This window comes from Lepidochelys kempii, chromosome 9, assembly GCF_965140285.1.
Source record: "Lepidochelys kempii isolate rLepKem1 chromosome 9, rLepKem1.hap1, whole genome shotgun sequence".
In the NCBI taxonomy this organism is placed as follows: Eukaryota; Metazoa; Chordata; order Testudines; family Cheloniidae; genus Lepidochelys; species Lepidochelys kempii.
The window spans coordinates 34871037-34885567 of record NC_136388.1 but is presented as its reverse complement, the minus strand read 5'-3'; the positions used below and the strand labels follow the sequence as shown (position 1 = coordinate 34885567).

Here is a 14531-nt window from a genome sequence, read left to right as displayed (position 1 = left end):
CCTGAGTCACTAGAGCTGTTCCAGAAAGGCTCACAAAAATATTTTTATACAGGTAAAAGTGTATTTTTCCCCCTTTTCACTTGAAAACAATTAAACTGTTTTTGTTCAAACTTTCCAAAAAAATTGTACTCAGGTTAAGAACAAACCTGGAAAATTTCAGCCCAAGAGGCAAACATCTGAGAAAATGATTGATCCCTTGATTTGCAAATGGCAAATCACCTCAATCACAGATAGTGATAAAAATTGCCAACTTTTCTACCTGCGTAATCAGGCTACTAACATTATCTCTGCCTTACCCAGATCAAGCTGTTACTTTGTTTAATTAAAATGTGTTTGTAATTTTGGGTTTCCCTGTGTATAAAACACCTAAGAGGTTTTTTCTGGAGGCACTGAAAAATCTGAAAGACTAAATAAATATTTTATTTTGTTGTGACAGGACTTGAAAGGAGAGAAGGGAGAGAAAGGATCAAGGGGTCTCCCAGGACCTGTTGGGTCATTGGTAAGTGATCAAAGTAAATCTCTCAAAATCCAGGACCTTCATACAGCATCACATTCACATGGAAAGTGTTGCTATTTGGAGTCCAATATTATACTCCTTGGTCTAGCCATCAATTAAGATCTATTAACAGAGGCTGTAATCAGACTTCATTGTACAAGGTAATAAAATAATACAAAACGTATTAAGGTGCAAAAATGTGAATCTGAAAATATGTGTGGATTTGTTACAGGGTTTTCCTGGAGATTTTCAAAGTCAAAAAGGTGACCCAGGAGAGCCTGGCCCGCAGGTACGTGTGAAAAATTAAACACATTAAAGTGTCATTCTTCTCTGAAAGCATTTCTGTGTTATTGTGGAGTTCCAGCTTTGTCTTTCAATGACTTCCAGAGAAAATTTACTAGGTTTTTAGGTGAAAAGAGATTTTTGTCCAGTGAACTCAACCTGGAATCTGAAAGTCAAGTGAGTATTCTTTCTGGAACATGCTTCCTGAGCTGTACTTAAAGCTCAGTTGAGGACGCACTTCTGCATATCATAGAGCAAAGGTTCTATGGTTGGAACTTGGTCAACAGTTCTGTTATGATGCATGAGCCAGAAAGGAATCCTGCTCACTCCCCAATCAATACAGTGACTGTGCAATGCTAGCAGAAGTAAAGATATTTTAAGTAGACATATTTTTGTCAATTAAGGCAGAAGACATGACTCTGAATACATTCCACTCCAACACGTCTGTGGAGAAAGGAGCCATATTTAGTTACTTTTCTTACCATATCAGTACTTCATACAGTTTCAAAGGACTGATTCCAGTGTTTGAAATATTACATGTAAATAATAAGACTGATAGCAATGAAGGTATAATGAGGTTAAGTTTAACTCTGCACATTTTGAAAAGAGTTTAATAGACAGGTGTGAATGCTAGTTTTTATAATATTTGTAGGAAGCATATAGATTTGAGAAAAAACAGGAAATGTATTCAAAGAATCAGTTATCAGCCTTTGAGCCTGCTAATTTTGTACCACTTACTTATGGTGTGATCCTGCAGCCCTTCCTCACATCAAAGTCTCATGGGCTTCAATAGCTTTAATTATATGAGTAACAACTGCAAGACTGGGCCTGTAATGTGCTTAGATTGAATTTATGATGATTATGGGGTTCTCTGAGATCCTCTGATGAAAGATGCTATTTACAGTAATTTGCGATATTATTTTTATAAAAAGGTAAATTATGAAAAATCTCTTTTCTGTTAACTTCTTAGTGCAAAATAGTAAATATTTATGTTGCCCAACAGGTCAGAGCTTCTCATGATTCCTCCTCAGCCTCCGCTGCTTCTTCCCTTCTCTGTCTCTCCTTCACAAGTGCACTTGTGATGGCCACCCTCTTGGCCAACACTGTGAGGCTTGAACCAGGGGGCTCCAGAGCTAAAAGCATGAGGGGTTACTCCTTCAGCTAAGGAGCCAAGCCTCTGCTGGGAGCTGTAACAACTCACTTCCTCTGTGAATTGTCACTAAGAGGGCCCTGAACACAAACACACCAGAGGGTACATGCTGTCCTCTCAGACTTGCAATCTCAGTGTCATCCTTGACTCCTCGCTCTCCTTCCGTTCCCACATACTATTTCTTGTTAAGTCCTGTCATTCTTTCAGTATTCCCCTCTTCTCTCTAGTGCAAGTGCTCATCCCTTGGCCATCTTTTGCCATGTAATCTTTTCCCCTCTTCAGTATATCCAAAAGCTGCTGCTAAACTGAACTTCCTCCCCTACTGCTCTGACTGACTCACTTTCCACCCACCTTTTATTCTTTCACTGACTCCTCTCTTTCTTGCATCAAGTTCAAGCTCCTCATCTCACCTTCAAAGTGCTAAATAACCTCTTGTTTGCCTACATCTCTCCTCCTGTTTCCTCCTATTCTCCTTCTGCACACACACTCTTCTTCCTAGGCCTCTCTTTTTAATTATTGTTAATATTTTTTATATTTATACTGCAGTAGAAATTAGAGACCAACCAATCCAAGGCTTTGTTGTGCCAAACTCTGTACATAGACACAGAAAATTACAGTCTCTGCCCCAAATAATTTAGTTGTCGTCTTCTTCCACTCTTACTTTGACACTTTATTTCCTGCTTGCACTATGTTTGGAACAGTCTCCCAATTCTTTTTCACCAAATGGCTGCTCTCACTTTTCTCCTTTTCAAATCATTCCTTAAACCCATTTCCTGCACTCATCTTTTCTACCTTATTTCCTCAGCTGTCTCCTTTATCAGAGCTGTTATCTTGTTTACTGTTTTGTCTTTTGTTTACCTCACTTCAAAGGGAATCCTGCAGGTCAGTGGGACTCTGCTGGGGAAAGAGGCAGCATTTACCACTCCTTTGTAGGACTATTAGCTCTTCGGTCTGAGGAATGTTTTACTCTGTGTTTTGTAAAGCTCTGTGTACGCTGGCAGAGCTATAAGTGATTAGCAACAATACTGTACATTTTAAAATAACTTAAATCTCTGTCCTAGAGCCGTAGGGATAGAAAGCACAGACATGAGTGCAGAATTTAGCCATTTGTTTTCCAGAATGCAGCATTACTCGTGACCTTTTTGTGATTGTGCACTTTTTCTTTTTCTTGGTAGGGTAACCCTGGAAAAGATGGTACCCCCGGTCCACATGGCTTTCTGGTAATGAAGACACCTTTTAATTGTTCTGTTATATTAATAAGAGCTGCGTAAGTGTGACAGGATTGTATCTCTGTGTTACAGCTCTTCTCTACTTCGATTTGTACTTGAAATGTACATCTGAATACATTTTGGAACTGTATTCCTATACACCAAGCTTTGGGCCAGAGATCCAGGCACAGAGGGGATGCTTTGCATGCAGTCTTCCCTGCAGTCAGGGGGCCCGGCTGCCTCTGTAGCACTCTTTTCCCTCCAGACCCTACACAGACCAGCACTGTGTTTGAGATAGGGCAGCCTGGGCAGTCTCTAGGGAGGAGTGTTTGGGCTGGGGAGATTCACGTTGTCCTCCATGCAGCTCTGTCAAAATGAGTCAGAAAAGAAAATACAGCTGATAATGTGCTATCTTATCCGCTTCAAAACCCTTGGGAGTTGTGGGAGCAACCGCAATCAGAGATGTCCCAGTAGCAAAGCTTCAAATGGGCTACAGTGCACTGAGGGGAGGCCCTGAGGTGGCTATAGCCAGTATGGGATAGAGGGCTTCCATGCAGATGTACTTGTCTTCCTGCAGATGTCGCTTGATCTGCCAGATTTGAAGGTTGGGCTTGTAGGCATGTAAACCCCTCCCTCAATAGGATGATGTGGGGAGATCTCTATACAGGAATTCTCTCAGGGATTTCCTCTCCCTGAGCCACTCACACTCTTTTTTCCATCAGTAGGAATGATCTAGGCTTTTAATGTCAGATTTTATGTATGAAATAGGTAGAAGACTAACCCCTAATAATAATTCTGTTCTATCATCTACAGGGAGAGAAGGGTGAACATGGCTACGCAGGATTGCCTGGCAGAGTAGGCACTAAGGTAATTACATAATATCCTTGTTATTTTGGGGTTGGGTTTTCTTGTTTGTTTATTGGATTTTGGCTCATATATCACTAGACATACAGTGTTCATGCAGTGACATGGCAAAAAATGACAGTAAGTGAAATAATTGAATAAACACCATAAATAGCTATCCACTCAGCTCTACTTAATATGAAGTTCATCTTCGAGATCTGTTGGATTAACATAGAGTTGATATTCAAAACGCTGTGAAGGCTTGTGAGTAATTTGTTTTTAATGTATCTAACTGATGGCCCATTTCTGTTTTCTCATGCAGGGGAGGAAAGGAGACATTGGCCCACCAGGATTTCCTGGTCCCGTAAGTGCAAATTATGCTTGGATTAACATAGTAGTGTCATTTTTTTTAAATGTTCAAATAAAAGTAATCCCCATGGTGCCATGACTAAAGCACTGCTGTCTCAAAATATGGAGTCAGTGAGGCTCTCCCCCCCGTGTGCAGAGCTCATTGCAGGAATGGACCGTGAGAAGCATGCACCTCATTCATTTCAACTGGAGAGTTAATTGTCATGAAGCAGCCATAAAAGTTCACAATAGTTACATTTCCAAAGTGACACCATAATCATGTCTAGAACAATTGCTGCTAGTTTTTAAATATCAAAAGGCTTTGCAAACTAGAAGCAAAATAATCTCATTGATGTATGCATGCTGTTTCTGACTTTCCTAGAAGCCCATGTACATGTCTGAGGGCAGCCTTTGACTCCAGTTGCTTACACGCAGTTCTTTTTTAAAACATTAACCTGTTTGTATCATCTGGCTTAGCAAGAGCTTTGTACAAAATAAATAAATTAATAAATGAAAAATATTTGTGAGCTTCAAGCTCAGCCTCTGACATTTCTTTAATTTCAGGGCTAATATTCATGTTATGTTGTGTGATTTATACGTGACTCACTATACTGAGTGTGGTTAGGCAATGGTGATCACTATTATCTGGCCACTGTTGAATGAAATACATACTATGGTTTGAAAGGTGGCTGATGTTCAACTTTGTTTATTCACCTGGAAAATAATGCACCAAGGAGCAATAACTTATTGTTGTCTCTAAGTTCCAGTTTTGCTCATGCACATGTTTCATGCAAACTTGGTAGCACTGTACTGTTATCATTAATGGGAACATCCGTCCTTTATGTACATGTAATACTGGCTTACCGTTTGTGAATGTCTCCAACTTGCAGCTTGCCCCAGTGACTATACTCACAGATGACAGAGTTCTCCTTCAGTGCAAGTAGTGCTGAAAGTCCCAGGACTGTCTGCATGTATGTGGCCATAGCTCATTACACATGTATAGATCCTAACTTCAAATACAGTGGCTTGTGAACAATTATTCTGGAATTAGCAATGAGCAAACACAAGGTCTCATGATGTCATAAGGTCAAAAGAATGGGCTAGGTCCCAATATTTCTCCCAACAGAACAGCCAGTCTCGAAATAATCGGTATTGGTTTAGCTGCTGTTTAGCATCACCCAGCCTCTCCATACCCTGTGTCTTTCAAGTAAACTGAAGGATCCTGACAAATACAGGAACCTCCCTCTGCCTACATGACCTGGGGTTTGAGAGTTAATGGAAGAAATCAGGTGTATGTGAAAGCAAATTACTCATGTCAAGCACTTGTTATGGGAGACTGCCTTTCTCTTTAGTATTACTGTTCTTTCTCTCTTGCTGTCTCTTTTAAGACAAAGTATTATGATGAGGTGGCTGGTGAAAAAGGAGATGAAGGATATCCAGGACCCCCAGGACTTAAAGGTCAACCTGGCATACCTGGTGAGAGAGCTTTGAAAACTATAAACATAATAGAAAAAGAAATCTATGCCAGGGCTTGATCATGCACAGCACAGGGAGGAAAAGTTGTCACAAGGACCCTGAGCCTGCACTCATGAGAGTGCCACTGTATAGCCACCAAATTACTGCCATCAAGTAGTAGAAGTGAGACCGAAGAGGCTCATAGCTAAGTGCCCGACTTGTATTCTGAGCATCACAGTGAAGGCCATATTCAGAATATGGGAGAAGGGACACAAGGACCCTGACACTTACTTCTGTTCTTTTCACCCTTATTTGTGTGCCCCTGCTCACACTCTTACTGGAACACATCATCATCAACACATCTTTGCCGCACACCAGGCAAGGAATTGAAAGATGAAGGCCATAATCCCTAGGAAAGGGCATTTATTTCACACTAATTTTCATTATCTTTTTCCCCATTGTCTCATCCTGATTTTAATGCATGCCATTCGGAAATGGTAGAGGCATCAGTTTGTTTTTTTTAATTTGGTAATGCTATAAAATGAAAACATACTGGCAAAAATAAAAAACAAACCCTGTTCAGTTTGTCATTCAGGACACATCACAGTGTAGTGAAGGGTTTGTGTGTTAAACTCTGACACCATAGATGCAATTTGTTTGCCTTGTATCCATCCTCACCAACCCTGACTTTATTCTGTAGAGCCCAAATCCTGTAAACGTTTATACATACAAGTGGTCTCATAGAGTTCAATGGGGGCTACTCACCTGTATAAAGTTACTCATGTTACTGAAGTCAGTGGGAATTGAGGGCACCCAATACCTTGCAGGGTGCTCAACACTTGGCCTATTAGTAATGGTCTGATCCCACAACTGTTGTGCACATAAAACTCTCATTGCATGTCAGTGGCAGTTCTTTGTGAAACAACTGCAGGACTGGACAAATGACAAATCCCTATTAGGCAAAATCAGATTAAAAACTCAGAGTTCAAAATATGTGTAAAATTTTGTTTTTTAAGTCAAAATTGCTATTCAGCCTTATTATACAATCCAGCGTGTAGTTAAAAACAGCAGCACAGGTATTTGAATAGTGAAAATCCAATGTATACAGTGGTTTAATTCATATTTTTAATATATTGCTTTTGCAGGGCCAAGAGGTCCCCTAGGTATGACAGGAAGACCAGGTATGTGTCATGAAACAACAGCATGCTAAAAAGCCTAATGCCATATTCGTTTTGATTATTTTACTTAGTATTGTGAAGGCAGCAATCATTTCTCATGTATGTCTATGCTGGTGTGCATACCCGAGTACTAGATCATGTGCATGCAGGTGTAATCCAGGCAAACCCACCTGAGAGTGCACCTTTGTTGTGCTGGTCACACATAGAAAACCACATCCACACTGCTGCTCTGGGTACCTGAGTTTAGTGCTACTGTTTTAGGGGTCGTATTCCAGTATTCTTTGCATCAGATGGAGCCGCTCCAGGAACTGATATGTGGTGTGTTCTTGGTACCATGTTCCTTTCCTTCCTGAACCCCTGTGCAGAAGACGTTTTTCCCCACCTTCTTACATTTACCAGTGGCACTTCCAGGTCATGTCACCTCTCGCTTCTGTCTGGTCAAAACAGGGTCAAAGTCATGGATCCTTTGGAGGAGCTGCTCCTTCTGTGGGTGAAATGTTTATGCAGTGGCGTAGGTGCTCAGCGAGATGCTGGGTTGCATTTCAGGAGCATTTTCTGAGATGTCAAAACCAGCAGGACTTGGGGGATGAGAATAATTAATTCATGGCAGACTGGACAGACATGAAGAATGCTCCTCTTGCCAGAAAATCCCCTTGGTTTACCAACGCTTCTAGTGCAGGAGAAGTAGCACAGTGTGGCGTGATCACATCTTCTTGCAGACTTGGGGAAACCAGCAGTGGCTCCAGAACTTCCGCATGAGGAAAGAGACCTTCATGGGGCCATGTGAGGAACTAGCACCAACCCTCCGGTGCCCGGCCACTTGATGAGGAAATTTTTAGTGTGGCAGTTCTCAAACTGTGGGTCGGGACCCCAAAGTGGGTCGCGACCCCATTTTAATTGGGTAACCAGGACTGGCATTAGACTTGCTGAGGCCTGGGCCCAAAGCCCGAGCCCCGCCACCCGAGGCTGAAAAGTCCTAGGTGGTGGGGCTCAGGTTACAGGCCACACGCCTGGGGCTTAAGCCCTTGGGCTTCTGCTTTGGCCCCCTGTCCTGAGTGGTGGGGCTTGGGCTTTGGCTTTAGCCCCCAATGCGGGGTGTTGGGGCTCAGGCAGGCTCAGGCTTCAGTCCCCCCTCCGGGGTCATGTAGTAATTTTTATTGTCAGAAGGGGGTCGCGATGCAATGAAGTTTGAGAACCCCAGCTTAGTGGTACGGACAGCTAGAGGTACATAGCAAACTGCTTTGGTGTTGGCAAGTCAGCTGTTGGGGTTGTGAGAATGGAGGTTTGTGAAGCAATTAATTGTGTGGTTTACCCACTGATGGTGGACATAAGAAATGTTCCTGAAGTAATAGCTGGCTTTCAGAGGATGGGGGACCCAAACTGCGCTGGGGCACCCAAATTCCACTAGGTCCATCAATGGCACTCAGTTGCCCAGAGTTTGCCCGACAAAAGGGGCTAGTGAGTATGTGAACCACAAAGGATACTAATCCATCATTCTTCAAGGCTTGGTTGACCATAGAGGCAGGTTCTTAAACACTAACACTGGAAGTACGGGAAAGGTTCCCGATGCCAGGGGGTTGAGGAGATTTGGCTGGTACTTAAAGGGGAAGCAGAGACTTTATTCCCAACAAACTATATTGTTATGAAAGGTGTATCTGTGACAATAGTTATTATGGGGGACTCCACATACCTGCTTCTGCCATGGCTCATAAATAAGGCTGCAAGTCTGTCATGGAGGTCACAGAAATCACGGTTTCTGTGACTTTTCAGGACCTACGTTACTTCTGCTGCAGCAGTGCAGCTGATGCCCTGGCTGCCTGAGCAGCTGAAGCAGCCCCAGGACTAGCTGCATGGGCTGCTGCTCGGCCCCAGGCAGCTTGCCCCGGGGGCCGCCGAAGCAGCAGCGGTCCCCGGCGCTGCCCTGCGCCACCCCACCCCCACCCTGCAGAGCAGCCACAGGACCCCGAGCGGTCCCCCTTCCCCAGCACCACCCTGAGCCTGCCAGAGCAGCAGCAGCACGTTGGAGCCCACCAGAGCACCTAAGATTTAGTCATGGGTATTTTTAGTAAAAGTCATGGACAGGTCACAGGCCGTGAACTTTTGTTTATTGCTCGTGACCTCTCCATGACTTTTACTAAAAATATCCGTGACTAAAAGGTAGCCTTAGTCATGAAACTGTATAGTGATGTCAGGGCCCTGGGAAAAGGGAATTCAATTTCGAGCTCAGCAGCTGCAGGATGGTAGTGGAATGTGCCATTGATAGGCTTAAGGCTACATGGCGCTGCCTTCAAACACATCTGGATCCCAGTGTGCTCAATGCCATTTATATAATCATGACCTGCTGCACACTGCACAATATCAGTGAGGCAAAAGGCAAGTATTTGCACATGGAGTTGGCTCAGGACATTGATTGTATGCAAGCCCAGTACAGGCAACCAGCTCCATACTGGTGCTGGGTCCAGATTTGCAAGGGAAATAAGGGTTGATAGATCCTTGCAGTGCTGGGAGAAAGAGGATGATGTCTGACTTGTGCTGCTATTGGGGGCACTTTGGTAGCCTTTTGTAAATCTGCTTTAACCTTAAATGAAGGTACATGCCAAAATTGATACAGGCCACAAGAGGCTCTTTATTATTTTAGTTTTATCTGATTTGCACTTGCTGGGATTGTCACTGTGCTTGTCACAGTTCACGCCGGTATATAATTCATTTTAACAGTTTTCCTGGAATGTGTTTACCGGTTGGGATGGGGACAGTTGAAGTAATTGCGTGATTGTTCGGATTGTCACCCCATAAGTGATTGCCCCAATTCACCCACTATGGAACCCCTCTAAACAGATTTCCTGAAGTGTGTTTGTAACGTGGGGTGGAGTTGGTGCTGGGGACAGTTGCGGTCATTGGTGATTTGTTGTTTGGATTTTGCTTGTGACTTGCCTGAAGTGTAATAAAGAAATTACAAAATTTCTCATTTTTTCCCTTTGATTGATAATATAGTAAATATTTGTAAAATTTTCACCCTTGTTCAAGTCCCAGAACTTCCTGTACTGCTGTTTTAAGTCTTCATTCTTTTTCGGCACTGAGCAGCAGAATGGTCAATGCCATACTCCACCAGCCTTCTAGAAACATGAGTGTTTATGGGGCTGTCCTTGCTGCACCAGGTAAAACTGTGCTGCCAGCTGCACTCCTGCCAGATATTTATTAAAATTCTAGAGTCCTTCTAGAGCCAACTAGGGCTAAAGGGGGCTCCACATGGCCTGGGCTAGGGTTCAAACCAATGAAAGGGGAGGGTGAGGGACCAGTCAGCTCCCTGCCTGCTCAAGATAGCCAGTGAGTGGCCAGGGACTCTAAAAGGGAGGGGCACTTCAGTTTCCCCTCAGCATATGTTCTCCTCCCCTGTTCAACTGGAGCTGTCCCAATCACTGCTGGCCCCATCAATTTTCCTACCTGTTGAGGCAAGTGGGTGGTATTTTCAGCTGTAGTAAGCTTTGGAGACTGCAGCATCCTACTTCCAATGCATACTGGGGGAGTGAGGAGAACTTGATACCTGGAAGGGCAAAAAGATATGGGTACAGGGAACTGTGGGCATGGGAGTGGAGAACTACTGAGATTTGAGACCTAGTTACTGCGCCTTCACCACATCAACCTGCAAAGTTGGATGGTTACAGCTGACCGGAGCACAAACTCACACCTTCAGACGAGCTAACTAGCTTGGGATCTATCCATCCTGAGATGCACGTTTCAGGTGTTTTGAGTCTGGACAAGGTTGGGGGCGGGGGACGGTTGAACATATCCTCACTCCTGGATACATGTAAAGTCGGCAGTGTACACATACCCTAAACGGCCAAAACTCAACACACATTTGAATGATAGAAACAAAAGTTCTAACGTGCTACACCTTCCCATGTTACAGAACACACTTTTAAAAAACTCTTATTAGCTCTATAGGTTCATCTAGGATCCTGAAATTAAATAACAGTTTTATCTTTTGTTAGGTGTATCGAGACCTGGCATAAATGGTCCACAAGGATATCCAGGACTGAAAGGAATTAAGGGAGAGAGAGGACAGCCTGGCATGAATGCTGTGGGATCCCCAGGACTTCATGGGTTTCCAGGCAGACCTGGCTCTGTAGGATCACCAGGTCCTCCAGGACAGCCAGGTACAGCATAGAACTTGTGTAACTGTGTATATAATGGACCAGATTATGGTCTCAATTGCACTGCTACAAAGACAGCGCTATTTCAACATCTGTGGAATTGGCTGGTATCACGGAGATCAGAAAGCTGGCCTAGTGTCTTAACACTTCATGAGAAGTGACTTCTTGAGAATACTCTGAATAGCCTGGTTGAATGGGATTTCCAAAGAGCAAACGTGATGTGCATTATTAACAGAAACGTTGCGCGTAACGAGGTGCTGGGTTCCATCATTATTCTGAGATTCTGTACAAAAAATGTAAGGACTTTCCAGCAATACAGGGGAGTTGGACTTTCTGTACATGGGTGACAGTATACATCTACTGCACAGTGAGGAAGAAAAAATAGGTATGAAGAACACTCTGGTGATGTTAAAGGAAAGCCTATTTGTGTGGTTGACATTTCCAAAATTTCAGTAAATCTGGAACAGTAAATTCAACAGGACCCAATTCAAACCCTATTGAAATCAATGGCAAAGCTCTTACTGACTACAATGGGCTTTGAAGCAGTAATTCTGTGTGAGAATACGCCCCTTGCAATGCTGGTAAGTGAGAAATGGGTGATCAGCTGAGTAAGTGCAGGTTATAAAATTTGAGGAAGATGCAAACTCAGTGGGATTCAAATGAGTGTGCAACATAGAACAAATTTTTTATTCGAAGTAGCAATTCATGGTAAAGCCAAATAAAGAGTACTTTGTTTTATAAACAGTAGGGCTTTGTAATTTTTTTCCGCCCAAGTGTTACTGGTGGAAATACGATATGCTATTTCTAAAGACTTTTCTGTTGTTTTGAAATAGCTGAGAATGCCAAAAGCAGCGCTAGTGAAGAGACAGGAGCAACATAAATTTGGGGTTCAGAGTTTCCCCTTTCATACCGGGAGCTTTAGTTTATTTACTTCTCATCCAAAATAAAAGTACAAAATCTTTGTCTGGAGTCACAGAACTATGTTCTTTAAAGGTCATCACCACATTAGCACAAACATACCCACCAGACCACATGAGATTTACTGCTGCTTTACCAGATTTTTCCTCTGGTACTTCCATGTACAAGGCCTTGTCAGTCTTTCTCCAAGTTTTCAGATGTGTTTAGCGTAAGATTGTTCTTCCTTTGAGCCTGAATATCCTCTACAACCCATCATGATGGTGTCTATCTCTCTCTCTCTTTGCAAAACCTAAAACTCTTCGAACAGTCTGCTAAATTAATGTTGTCATACTCATCCTATCATCAGGTAAAGTAACGTTTGAAACGCACCCACCAGGAGTTCCAGGAAACCCCGGATGTGTGGGACCTCCAGGACTTCCAGGAGATAGTGGAGTGAAAGGTCAGCAATCATGTGTGTGTGTGTGTGCGAAAATATGTTCCTAGAATTAATTTACTATAGATTCAGATGGACCTACAAGATGCAGAAATTCATTTAACCTTTCTATCGAACAAACTGTTCCATGTTCAAGAAAGCTGCTGTAACTTACAGAAAACAACTGAGCTGAAAAATCATATTCAGTCAAGATTCAATAGAGAGCTGAATGTGATCATTCTACTGTTTATCAGCCAAAATAATTGGATCCGATTCTGCTATACTTAATTTTCGTGTGAGTGTAACTCCACTGAGTGCAGCATGGTTTCTACAATATGCACACATGTGTGAGATCAGGATTGGGCCGTGTTGTGATTGACATGAACTGATCATTTCTTTTCAGCTAAAAACTGAGATGTGTAGATGGATTAAAAATTATTATGCTGATTCTGGCTATTCCTTAGGAATTACCAATCAGAAATTAATTAATTAATTAGTGTTAGCAGGACTTCTCCATGTCTTCCTTGTGGAAACAGCAAGAGGGCCAAGTTCCCCCTTGCTCCACCAAGATACTGGAGCCAGATAACAAAGATCAATTCCACTCAGGACAATCTGGGGAAGGGAGAGTCACACACTCCCACAGACTTCACCTCTTCCTTCCATGTAAGAGAGGAGGCTGGAAATGAGGCCCCCATGCCTGGGCCCTTCTGTGTCCCCCTGCAGATCGTACCACAGGGACTACTGCAGCTTTGTGTTTTCTAACATGCTGATGATGACAACGTCTAGGGTCAGCCAGCCTATTGTGGAGCCACCATGCATAGGAGTTAAAGGCCTGGGCACACCTTCCTCCTGCTTTACAGGATTTGGCTTATTGCTAAAATGACAGATTCTCAGCAGAGTACTAAAATAGTGAACAAAAAACAGGCTATTGAAACTGGGTGATCCTGTCTTTTAATTGACAGTGCTGTAGGCTCTGGTGCCAAGAAATAAGAAAGTCTGTATTTAAAAGGATAATAATCCTTGATTATTGATGATTAATGATTAATATGAAGCTTTATTCCCAGTGTTTTCACTCCTCTTTAACCCAGGAGATATGTTAGATAGTTGTGCCTAGCCAGCTACTCTCTTTCCAAATAATAAGAGGGCCTGATGCAAGTTATTCATTGAACACGGAGGTAATTTGCCAGTATAGCAATTAATGAAGGTATAATTTTGTTCCAGGTGAAGAAGCAAGTCCCTGTAATCAATGCAGTTATATACGAGGAGGACCTGGACTTCCTGGTGCTCCTGGGCAAGACGGTCAAGAAGGAGTTACTGGTAAAAAGGAGTTGGCTTTTCTATACTGTTATTGGGAAATGCCAGTGTTTCTTCATGCACCATCTTTAGCTGCACAAATCCAACAGCTTTCCCTCAATTACAATGAGATACTACTTTTAATCTATACTCAAAACTGTCTGAAACTGGAGGTTTGGGGCCAGGGACTGTATATCCAGGATGTAGGGCTTTGATTTTGTGGTCCACTTTCTCTGGGAAGAGGGGGCTGTACAGTTTAGATTGGTTCCCCTCCTATGGAGGTGGAGGCTAAGATAGTCAGGAGGGGTTACACTGAGAGCAAAAGGAGAAGGTAAAAAAAGAGCACTCAGCACAAAACTGAGATGTTGATAACAAAATTAATCAAGAAACCACAGGACATGAAAACAGGACTTCTCCAATTGCCTATACTGTACACTAATGCTAGGAGCCTAGTAACAAACAAGAGGAATTGGAATTGATCATTTATGAGCATAAATTCGATTTAGGTGGTATTACTGAAACCTGGTGGGATGATTCGCACTATTGGAATATTAACATCAATGGTTCTAACCTATTTAGGAAGGATTGCCTGGGGGAAAGGGGAAGGGGAGTGGCACTCTGTCATTACCTGTTTCCAAATCACTGTTAACTCAGAAGAAAATTCACTTGAATGTTTACGTATCAATGTCCTAACACAGAGGTTCTCAATCTTTCTGAGCCCCCTCATCCTGCTGTAAAAACTCCACTGCCCACCAGTTTTCTGGTTTTCTGCATATAAAAGCCAGGGCCAGTGTTTT

The 14531-nt window shown here is 42.8% G+C and overlaps 1 protein-coding gene across 1 annotated transcript in view; it reads left to right on the top strand.

The window, feature by feature from the left end:
* The window catches only part of COL4A3 (collagen type IV alpha 3 chain), a 113254-nt gene that overhangs the window by 48939 nt on the left and 49784 nt on the right, over nt 1–14531 (top strand). The window contains exons 8-15 of the mRNA XM_078854333.1: nt 437–499; nt 729–785; nt 3104–3148; nt 3950–4003; nt 5716–5803; nt 10950–11114; nt 12376–12482; nt 13663–13758. Of these exons, the coding sequence (XP_078710459.1) occupies nt 437–499; nt 729–785; nt 3104–3148; nt 3950–4003; nt 5716–5803; nt 10950–11114; nt 12376–12482; nt 13663–13758 (675 nt within the window). The remainder of the gene's footprint in view (nt 1–436; nt 500–728; nt 786–3103; nt 3149–3949; nt 4004–5715; nt 5804–10949; nt 11115–12375; nt 12483–13662; nt 13759–14531) is intronic.